The sequence below is a fragment of the Hylobates moloch genome, unplaced genomic scaffold (assembly GCF_009828535.3).
Source record: "Hylobates moloch isolate HMO894 unplaced genomic scaffold, HMol_V3 SCAFFOLD_21, whole genome shotgun sequence".
Taxonomy (NCBI): Eukaryota; Metazoa; Chordata; class Mammalia; order Primates; family Hylobatidae; genus Hylobates; species Hylobates moloch.
In genome coordinates this window covers 40,651,295-40,663,398 of record NW_026652296.1, presented here as the reverse complement: position 1 = coordinate 40,663,398, position 12,104 = coordinate 40,651,295, and the positions used below count along the sequence as shown (strand labels likewise).

At 38.4% G+C, this 12,104-nt stretch overlaps 1 protein-coding gene across 3 annotated transcripts in view; it reads right to left on the bottom strand.

The window, feature by feature from the left end:
• The window catches only part of RALGAPA2 (Ral GTPase activating protein catalytic subunit alpha 2), a 340,962-nt gene that overhangs the window by 243,414 nt on the left and 85,444 nt on the right, over positions 1-12,104 (bottom strand). For all 3 annotated transcript variants that reach the window (XM_058432702.1, XM_032142466.2, XM_058432703.1), the window contains exons 11-12: positions 2,962-3,129; positions 1,754-1,891 (exon numbers count right to left, since the gene is read on the bottom strand). In XM_058432702.1, coding sequence (XP_058288685.1) covers positions 1,754-1,891; positions 2,962-3,129 — 306 coding nt within the window. The remainder of the gene's footprint in view (positions 1-1,753; positions 1,892-2,961; positions 3,130-12,104) is intronic.

Below are 12,104 nucleotides of genomic sequence, written 5' to 3'. Positions count from 1 at the left end.
CAACACAGATCCTTTTAATTCAATGTATTTGGCTTCTTGAATATGAATTAAAAACTTTTTGCACATTTCCATGTAAGGAGTCTTTATATACTTTTACTTTTTACAAAACATCAAAGGTACTGCATGAGTATTTCTTATTAATGTGCTGGTATCAGTTAAGGTAAAAATAAACTAAATTAGTATGTCCAGAGTGCATTTGTCAAAAGCAACTATAGAAAACTACTATCTCTTGAATATCTGAGACACAGTCGGAGAAAAGAAAGAAAATTACTGTGTTATCAAACCTCCATTTGGCCCCTTTTTCTTAATAAACAAAGTAAAAGACTAAGGTATTAGATACAAGAACAAAACCAACTATTTAAATACAAAGTAAATCCTTTTTTTTAACTGTAGCACTATATATAATAAAATAGAAATTGCTTTTTCTCAGTTCAGGCAAGCACAGTAAGTCCTCATTTAACGTCATCAATAGGTTGTTGGAAATGACTAAGCAAGATATAAAAAAAATTTTTTTTCTCATGAACATTATGACGAAATGATGTTGAATCAAGCCATGTCACTCAAAGACCTGCTGTACTCATTTCATTTAAAGTCGCCATTTCCAAGAACCCACTGATGACATTAGTGAGGACTTACTGTAGATGTAACTCATCCTTTCAGAAAATAAAAAGCACTCTTTTGAACCCAGGGGATCACTGGCACCTGCAACCACCCCAGGCTGTTGCTGGAGATCCCCTTAGTTAAAAGACGGAGCTACTGAGGGACAAAGGGCAAGGACTCCTGCAAGTGTTTCTCTGATGGGGACACAGGTCATATTTATGAGCTGCACCAAAAGTCTTTAAAGATGCACAAGTGAAATCGTCTCAACTTTTTTAAGTTAACTTCAAAATTATGTGCAGGTTTTCAATGAAAAGTGAGAAAATTCCTGAGTATGGTATATTAAACTGCTAATTCACTTAAAAAAAAAAAAGATACCACGAAAATGAATCCTATCAAGAAACAGATGACAGAAAATTAGAAACATGTATATTATTCCCAGACTTTCCCCAGACTCCACACCTGGCCTCTACATGAGAGGCCTAAGTGACACATCTCCAAATGTGGATGAAGGGTGGCGGGCGAGGCGGCAGTGAGCAGGAAATGAGAAGAACCCTGTATTTTCACTTACTCTTCAAGCTACATGACCTGAGAGGAAATCTCCCAATTCCCATTTTTGAGGTAAAATCCTGAGTTCTGGGGAGGTTAAGTAATGATCCAAAGTTGCTCTTTCAAATGTTCCCAAATGGAGTCAGTTCTATTTCATATATTCATTCAAATCTAAAAACTACATCAGTCATTGTTCTTTGTAAACACAGCCAATTTTAAGAGGAATATTACTTATAAGATTTTATAATCACCAAGCTTGTCTTGCAAATTAGAGCCCAGATAACTAACTACTCATATGTGTTTGGAAGATAATTTAAAGATTTAAATATCAGTCATTTCATATTCACTATATAATAATCTCAAAAAGACTAACCACTTCTTATGTCTTCTTTGACTAGAAAAAAATTTTTGTAAATTGTGGGCAGGAATTAGAAAGAAAACTCAGAATAAGAATGTAATAGCTAATTAAACTGCTGTTTATTGTTTACTGACAGACGGCTACAAATACCACCATACTTTATATGACATTATCCCCAATAAACAAAAAGACAAAATGGCTCCAGCTGTAGGCGGTGGAGGGGTCTTCATGTCCTGGTCAGCCACATACCTGCAACAAAGCCTGGACGCCGGCTTTCACATTTGTATTTTCCTCCTCTGTCACACACCCTCTGCTCATTGCACTTGTGAAGGAGTACGTGCGTCCCCAACTGGAAGATCGTTTATGACCAGAACTTTCAGACGAGGCCTTCAGAAGACAATGATCCATTAACAGAGTGGAAGACGCACGTGTTTAACTTATATTTAACTATAAATATAATTAAATATATTATATAAACTAAGTTATATTTAGTTGGCATATTTAATTCCTTAAACTCACCAGGATTCACATGAAAATAGGTTCTAGGAGGTAGAGAGCTCCCCACTCAACCATCAACACCTAAAATAGTGCTCAGCACTTAGTATGTGCTGAAAGAATGAGTTGTGTTTGTCCAATGACTGAGTAAACATGGAATACAGACCTTTAAAATGAATGATAATTTGCTTACCTATTCATTTAGATCTCATGGTAGTTATTAAAATGATTTCACCAATATTGAAAAATTAAAATTATGGAACACAGATATTTTAAAGTGATATGCCTCTAGTGAGAAATTTAAAACATTTTAAATTAATTTCATAATAGTATGCCAGAAATATAAATGTCACTTAAGTTTCTTTTGTTTCAGGAAGATATTCCACTCTGTCATTTTGGATTTATCCAACCTATAGCTTTATCTGACATGGACAGTGGCCCCTCCAGGAGGCCAGCACTCAGCAAGGCTTAAAGGGGAGGGACACTGCTGTTTGGTTAGTCCTTTCACAGGGGTAACACCCAGCTGCTTCTGGTACAGGCCACTGCGCAAGAAAAGTTTACCTAAACATTCTCAATTTAGTTTCTCCAAAAGATATTTATTTAAACAAGTCAAGGAGAAGGCAGTGATTTTTTTAGTCTCACAAACAGACATGTAAAATATGATGGCTTATTAAACAACTCTCCTGCAACAATGACTCACAAAGATGCAACAGTGACTAACAAAGATGCAACATGCAGATGGCCCTGGCTAGAGTTGCAGGAGATGACTGCGAATCTAGAATGGGAGTACCGAAGCTACTCTCTAAGGTAGATCCTCACAGAACTCAGCAACTCAGAAGCATCAGATGGGATAAAAAAGAGATCCACCTGCCTTTGTCCCATTGACAAGACTCTTGACTGAGCAAGTATACTTTACTAAAATATATTTACCCTCAACTCAAAAGACCAGTAAAAAAAATTACCTCCTTGCTATCAGTCTCGGAAAATCCTAATTTTTCAGCATCTTCTTGGGCAACATCTTTTCTATCTGGCTCCTCCATGAACACAGGTTTGTCCTGGAGAATCCACTTTCTGTACACTTGAACTACTTTTCTTGTTACAGCTATCTCACAGGAAGGCAACAAAAATGCCTGAAAGGAAAAGAGAAAACTTCCTTTAACTACAAACAAACTCAGATCAGTACAGGGCAGCATCACAGACATTTCCAATGACCATCACCCATTTCACTTTCCTTTGGAACACACAGCTTATAAATATGCTACATAGGGCCACAAATCTTTGTGCACACCAAACTTACCAGCAGAAAGAAAGACATTCTCATAAGACAGCCCTAAAAAATGGCAGTTAAAAATAACTTTTATAGGCCAAGCGTGGTGGCTCACGCCTGTAATCCTAACACTTTGGGAGGCCAAGGCAGGCGGATCACGAGGTCAGGAGTTTGGGACCAGCCTGGCCAACATGGTGAAACCCCATCTCTACTAAAAATGCAAAAATTAGCTTGGCGTGGTGGCGTGTGCCTGTAATCCCAGCTACTCAGGAGGCTGAGGCAAGAGAATCACTTGAACCCGGGAGGTGGAGGTTGCAGTGAGTCAAGGTCGCACCATGGCACTCCAGCCTGGGCAACAGAGCGAGACTCAGTCTCCAAAAAACAAAAAAAGAAAGAATGAAAAAAATAACTTTTATATTCTGAGTAATTTGTCTACAAAAATAATCAAATCAAATCATACCTATAGAAATATTTTAATTGGCTACAAAACACAATTATAATGCACAACCTCGACCTTTTCCCAACAAATCAGAAATAGGTTAGAAGGGACATACTGGTACAGCCAGTGGCAACCAGTCGTGCCCACCTCTTCTCAGCTCCATGTTCACTGATGTTATGGTGTTGGCCTGAATCAGCCATGGTGGGAGTGGTTCTACCACAGAAGTCAGCCTCTGTTACAAATCAGGACTTTGTTTCTGTTATTTTTTTTCCTTTTCTTTGCTTTTGTCCTTCTTCCTTTCCCTTCCTTCCTTCCTTTTTTGTTATTTTTTTGATATCATATATATCAGGTTTCTAATATATCAGGTTACTAATGAGTTCAGCTATCAATGTTAACAAGAGCCTCTGGCAAAGTTGTAGCATTGTGCATATTTATAAGAACTTTTTAACATTAAGGAATTCCCTTATACATCTCCATACAACAATTTTGATTTAATGTGAGAAGATTCCAATAATGTTAAAGAATTTAAAGGAGAAATGCATTTGCTTTTCACTTATCAGTTTTAAGGACTATTTCTATATTTGAGGGGAACAAGAGGGAGAGGTTCCCCATACTCAGATGCTTTAATGTCACAGATGAGGATACTGAGGCTTACAGCACCAGAGATATTCTTCCAAGGTTACAAAGTTAGCCACAAATTCAGGTCTTGGTCTCAAGTTGCTGGGACTTGTTTTAATACTGCCCTTAAGGTTCATGCCACAGGATCCAGTTACAGGCAGAACTCACTTTAACAAAGGTTCATGCAATATGTCAATATCGAGATAATTGTGGTATCAAAAGCCAAAGTAATGGGATTTAAAAATGAAATAGCTCAAAAACCCAGTGTATATGAGTTGGACAGAATGGACATAGCTGAAGAGAAAACTAGAAGAAAAATCAGAAGAAAATACCTAGAATGAACTATGAAGAGATAAAAGAATGGATAAATCAGAAGAGAGGATAAGAAAAATACAGTGAATAGGTTATCTAATGAATGATGGGAGATGCAGAAAAAAAAGGAAAAAAAAAGATGGGGGAAAGACAATATTTGAGGAAAGAGTGGCTGAGAATTTAGCCAAAATGGGTGAAATATATCAGTCCCTAGATTTAACAATCACAAAGAAAAACAACGATACATGTGAAGTATATTACAGGTAAAACTGCTGAAAACCAAAGATAATCAGAAAAATCTTAAAAGCAGCCAGAAGAAAAAAGACGTATTTCCTCCAAAGGAGCAACCACGTGACTTTCTATTACTTCTCAAAGAAATAATGGAAGCCAAGAAACAAGGCAACAAAAGATTCGTGTGCAGAGGGCTGCCAGTGTAGAATTTGACACCCAGAAATAAAACACTTCTAAAATGAAAGCAAAATACAGACATTTTCAGATGAGAAAATTTGCTACCAGGAGACCTGAGCTAAGGGAAATATTAAAACTTATCCTTTAGATAGAAGGGAAATTTTCCCTGGTCAGAGATTTGGGAAGTAATAAAATGCAATAAAAAGAGAATGTGGATAAATCTAAATGAATAAAGCACATATATGAAAATATATATGAATAAAAAGAATAAAACTGGATGAAACAAACCTTACAGTGGTTCTGAAAGGGATAATATCTACATATTATATATTCATAATAATAACAATGGCATATAAACTGAGGAGTAAATGGAGGAGTAAATAACGTGTACTGAGGGTAAAAGTTGAAATTAATGCTAGCATTTATGTTAAGAATGCATCTGTTAACTATTAAAGTAAGTACAAATGACTGTAAAACTAATTTGAGAAGAAAAATGGGATATTAAAAACAATGAGCTTGAAGGTCCAATACAACTAGAAAGTAAGAAGACGGCAGACTAAAACCTAACAGCAGTTGCTCTGTTAAATGTAATGAATAATGATAAGAGTTAATTTAAAAATCTATTTAAAAGACTTCGCTGCAATTTATAAGAAGACATCCAAAACATATGGACGGGGGAGGCTGAAAGTAAAGAGTTAGCGAAAGATGTACCATACAAACACTAGCCAAAAGAAAACTGGTAGAGTTATATCAAAAACAGACAAGATAGACCTTGTGCCCCTCTTCCGGAAAACCATTACTAGTGATGAAGACAGAAACTTCTTAATGACAGCATTCAATTCAAAGGAATATAAACTAATTCTTTTTTTATTATTATTATAATTTAGGTTTTAGGGTACATGTGCACAATGTGCAGGTTTGTTACATATGTATCCATGTGCCATGTTGATTTCCTGTACCCATTAACTTGTCATTTAGCATTAGGTATATCTCCTAATGCTGTCCCTCCCCCCTCCCCCCACCCCATAACAGTCCCCGGAGTGTGATGTTCCCCTTCCTGTGTCCATGAGTTCTCATTGTTCAATTCCCACCTATGAGTGAGAACATGCGGTGTTTGGTTTTTTGTCCTTGCGATAGTTTACTGAGAATGATGTTTTCCAGTTTCATCCATGTCCCTACAAAGGACACGAACTCATCATTTTTTATGGCTGCATAGTATTCCATGGTGTATATGTGCCACATTTTCTTAATCCAGTCTATCGTTGTTGGACATTTGGGTTGGTTCCAAGTCTTTGCTATTGTGAATAGTGCTGCAATAAACATACGTGTGCATGTGTCTTTATAGCAGCATGATTTATAGTCCTTTGGGTATATACCCAGTAATGGGATGGCTGGGTCAAATGGTATTTCTAGTTCTAGATCCCTGAGGAATCGCCACACTGACTTCCACAATGGTTGAACTAGGGAATATAAACTAATTCTAAGTCTGTATTGCAACTAATAATTTTGCCAAAAATAGAGCAAAAACTGATAGGCTTTCAAAAAAAAAACAAAAACAAATCCACAATCAGAGTAGGACACTCTTGCAAAAGTGGTAGAACACTAAGCAAAAAAATAACGCAGCCAGAGGAGACGGGAACCTTCTTGCCAGATCCTCTAGGTCTCAGCCTCTCACAGCTCTCACCTCTCTGTCTCTCTGAGGTGCATTCAGGATAATTTCTTCAGATTTGTCATCCAGCTCATTCTCTCCTTAGCTGCATCTAATCTACAATTAAACTTATCCATTTAGGTTTTCTTTTAATATTCCAGTTATTACATGTCGTTTTAACGTCTGGAAGTTCTATTTTCTTCCTAATCTGCATTCGTCATCTATTTTGGTGTCTTTTATTTATTTCTTTAAATACGTTATACCTATTTATCCTAAAGTCTCAAATTATACAACTGAAGTCCTTGTGAGATTTTCCTGTTTCTTCTGATTTTTGTATCTAGAAAAGTTTTGACTTACAAATTCCTAAGGGAAAAAAAATGACCCAAGATCATTATACCCAGCTAAGCTGCTCTTTACACATAAAGGAAAAAGACACTGGACGTGGTAGCTCATGCCTGTGATCCTAGCACTTTGGAACACCGAGGCAGTTGGATCACCTGAGGTCAGGAGTTCGAGACCAGCTTGGCCAACATGGCAAAACCCCATCTCTACTACAAATACAAAAATTAGCTGGGCATGGTGGCGCATGCCTGTAATCCCAGCTATTTGGGAGGCTGAGGAAGAAGAATCACTTGAACCCGGGAGGTGGAGGTTGCAGTGAGGCAAGACTGCACCACTGCACTCCAGCCTGTGTGATGGGAGCGAGACTCCATCTCCAAAAAAAAAGAAAGGAAGGAAGGAAGGAAGGAAGGAAGGAAGGAAGGAAGGAAGGAGGGAAAAAAGGAAGGAAGGAGGGAAGGAGGGAGGGAGGGAGGGAGGGGGGAGGGAAAGAAAGAAAGAAGGAAAGAAAGAAAGAAAGAAAGAAAGAAAGAAAGAAAGAAAGAAAGAAAAAGAGAAAAAGACAAAAGAAAAACCTTCCCCATCACAAAAGGACTTAAGGCATAGCGTTCCAGGACATCTTCCTGAAAACACTCAATGACAAAACAAGGCCAAGCAAGAAAAGTTAAGTATTTTAGAACTAAGGAACAGGATGAATTAATCTGTGTAAATACAGAATCAAGACTAAACAACTCTGTACATTAGGATTCTGAAATCAACTGCCAATGATGGTACATTTATAATATAAATGTATAATAAGATGAAATTAGTAACTAGAGGGGGCTAAAGAAAATACATGGCTGCTAATTTATTCATATTTCATAGCAGGAAACCCATAGTGCTATCTAAAATTACCATGTGTAATTCAAAAGTGATTCCAACACCTCAACGTTATTATAATTTTTTTTTAGTTTAGACAAATCTTTCAGCAATTAATACTTCTTACGGTAAAGAAATATTCATTGGATTTTAAACAATTTCTTCACTTTTCCTTTACTGTCTTTTCTTCTGTTAAATTCAAGTAAAATTCAGAATTTTCATTAATTAAGAATGAATGAATGAAGAATTAAGGATTCCATTGTCATAGTTACTCCGTCAGTCCCCATCCCCACCCCAGGCACTTTTCCATAACTCCCCTTGCGCCTGCCTTAATCTCAACTGACCTCTGTCTGGTTCCACCTTCACCTGTCTCTGCCCATGCCTCCCTCCCTCTTGCTTTTCTGCCGGCCTGCCTATTTCTGTCTGCCTATTGGTCTATACCTGCTTGCTTATTTCCATCTCTGCCAGCTGGCCTATCTGCACCCACCTGTTTGTTCTTCTACACCTGCCTGCCAGTTTGCCGATGTCTATCAGTTCACCTGTAAACCCCCCTGTCTCTCTACCAGCCTGCTTTCTGTCTGTTTATAATCCTTTCTTACCCATCTCCTCTCTGCTGGTGTCTCATCTATGTTGCTAGCCAGGCCCCAGCCATATATACACATATAGAAAGACCACACTTTCTTCTAACATTAATGGTGGTGTTTCGAGGGATTTGCTTTTGCTTTCTCCTCTATAATTACATATACAGAGAGACTTTGTTTATCTAATGAACATACTTTTTTAATAAAAATAAAGCTGTTTAAAATAAAACCAACCAATAAAACAACCTAATGAACAAACATCCTTTAGAGCAGTGCTTCAAACTTTTCAAATCATAGCCTAAGTAAGACACGTTACCAAAGGATATATCCATTTGTGTATATATAGTACTATACACACATAAATAAATTAGAAGTTTCACAAAGAAATAGTAATCCTTACAACTTGAACTACACTGTGAAATATTTGTTCTATTTTATTCTGTTTCATTGTTAAAAAAAAAATACTAGTTTTGACTCACTAAGTTGGTTTCATGACCTACGAATAGGTCACAACAGGTAGTCTGAAAAGTGCCAGTGAGAAGATGAGTTTACAGTGAAGTGACCCAGTGACCAGGACTGCCTACACGAAGCATTCAACCACTGCCTGGCCTTCCTGCTGGGGGTGGCAGCAGATGAGGGCTACCCTGAACCTTGTCCTACTTCAGTTACTGTGTATTTCCACCACCCACATTCAACTCACTGAACTACCCAGTCCAAAGTGACCCACACCAAGTGGTTCTTTAGCCTCTGCCATGAGCCTCTCTGCCCCAATAGCTCACCAGCATTTATTCTCAAGTCACTCATGGACATCTGATCTACCATCTCACACTGTTCTCTGCAGCATACACACACACCTTATCTCTCCACTGAGAATGTGCATTTCTTGAATATCCATTTTAAACTATAATAACCTTTAGGCTTAAATATCTGTGAATCTTCATTTAAAATTGAAAAAACAAAGTTATTTTGAAAGAAGTCACATTTTGTTTTCCATAAAAGAGAAATTCATCATTGACCAAGAGAGCAATAAAATGCAATAGTAAAACTCATTCCTCTTTTCCCAAATGTTTCTATTTCAGTATTTTAACAACACATAATACTTATATTTTAAACTTCACATACACAGTTACTCTTTCAAATTAGATCTGGTTAAGAAAAATTATAAAATGTAAATGTTTTTAAGCTTCATGACACTAAGATGTCTCATAACTTCAGTCATATGTAGTCTATAGTCACCTCAATGATACAAACTACTTCAAAATTGAATTTAGATTGGATTTAATATTTAGACTGAATTTAGAATTTAGAGCACACTATTGCCAGGGGTAGGATGCCAATAACAGATACAGTCAGAATTATTTGTATGATAAATTAACGATTACACAATAAAGGTAAAACCACATCAATATAGCATTTATCTGTTGTCTAAGATCTAAAAGCCTTGCTAATGTCATCTTATCTGATATGAAGTATTTTCATTCAAGCATTTAAAAATGTTACTATAGATCAGAGTCAGCAAACCATCCAGCCTGCTGCCTATTTTTGTAAATAAAGTTTTTCTAGAACACAGCCATCCTCACTTGTTACATGTATCTCTTGCTGCTTTCTTGCTACCATAGCAGAGTTCAGCCCCTGTGACAGAGACGTACGATCCACAAGGCCTAAAATATTTACTATTTGGCCTTTTGCTTTAAGAAGTGTGCTGACCCCTGCTATAGATCATACACTCCAGGACCTTAACTACTTCAAATCAAATGTTGCCATGGACCTTTCACATGTACAACAGGAACATGAATATGACAACATTAATGTAGGGAATGGGGTAGATTTTAAAATCGTGGACTATTACGATAAAAAGAAAAGTTGTGGCAGTATGACATGTGCAGTACTACCTAGAAATGGATGACACAGAAGGATGGGAGCTCCAAGGAGAGGGCTGCTAACCACAGTCAAAGAAAATGGAGAGGAAAGGAGTGAGCAAAACTCCTGTGTGACTTGTCCAGTGACTGTCATAGGAGGAGAGGGAGATGGGGAACCTAGGAGCATTAAAATTAAGATGCAAACATGAATATAGGTCCCTTTGAAGAAGCAGTCAAGTCAGGAGGAGAAGCTGATATTAGGGGAAAAAAATGAGCCAGGCTTTGGTCTTGTTATCATTAAGATACTACAGGAACGTCAGATTGGATGGCACGTGGGGATTTTAAAAGGCAAGTGTAGGAGGCACCCAGTGCCACCTTGTCTACATTGTTCAGTGACAATGTAGACACTGAGAGTCTACACCTGGTTTACCCAGTCATTCTGCCTGATTTTGGCCGTGTGATTAGTCAGGTCTAAAAGCCCTCTCAGTAAACTTGTGCCCTGTCTTCCCTGAGACAGACATCTCACTCTCATGTTGGTGAATCATGATCCTGAGAGGGCACACTTTCTGTGCAGCACAGGGAGGGCCCTTGAAGCTGTGCTCAGGTGGAACCGGCCTCTGCAGCATTGCATTATGCTTTCCGGCTCCTGGTGTGGTATATCCTCTGCCAGTAACAAATCTTTCATGAGTATACAAAACTTGTTTAATGAAATTAATATTTTTATTTACAAGTGAGGTCCAGACAAAAGGCTTGACTGGGAGTCATATGCCACAGTGGTTGCTGGCACTGGACGGGCAGTAAAGGCCCCAAGGAGGCAAGTGTAGAATTACAGCAGAGACTTGAGCCCTGAATCTTGGTTAACACCTGTAATTTGGGGTGAAAACAAAAAGAGGGGCTAAGACATGAAACAGAGAAGACACAGAGAGTGAGAAGAACCAAGGCAGTGCCGGGCCACAGAACCAGAAAAAAATATTTTATAAGTGGAATGTTAATTGCAGACTAAACAAACATTTTCTTAAGTAAAATTTTTTCTTCATTAAAATGAAAATATGGTAAAATCTCTACACTGCTATGGATTAGGTTGGGACTTCGTTTTTGGTTGATTTTTTGTAATGGAAGTCCCAGAAGTGAGAGGGCCAAACATTCACTATCTCAAAAACTTGCCTCGCCGTAAGAAGTTCTCTGTGGTGCATTCCCGTCATTCATATGTCCAAGACTCTTCCTCTCCTCCTCACCTACAACTGGACTCTGCCATTCAAGGGCTTAACCTACTTTTCAGGTCTATGGACAAAACAACTATTCCGCCTCATATACACATACCCACAAGTAGGCCACATTCCCCGTTTTCAAGAGCAGCAGTATCTAGAGTCAAGCGGCGCTGGCCACACGCCACACTCCAGACCTGTGGGAGCTCTGTTTGCTGTGTTGAAGGCTAGGGATGAGTTTCTCCACAGCAGCACTACCGACACATTGAGCCAGACAGTTCTTTGTCACGGTGGGGGTGGGGGCCATTCTGGGCATTGCAGGATATTTAACAACATCCCTGGCTGCGACCCGCTAAGATGCCAGTAGCACCCCCTCCCCAGTTGTGATGACCAAAACTGTTTCCAGACATTGCTAATGTCCCCTAGGGAGTAGCATCAACCCCAGTTGCAAACTTCTGATGTCACTCATGGCCACTAACCATAGCCTGGGCTTCTGACCTCTTCTGTCTCCTTCCTTTGCTCACACCTCTTTTCTTATTTTGGCCTCTGCTCCTTTCTTTCCTTTTATTCC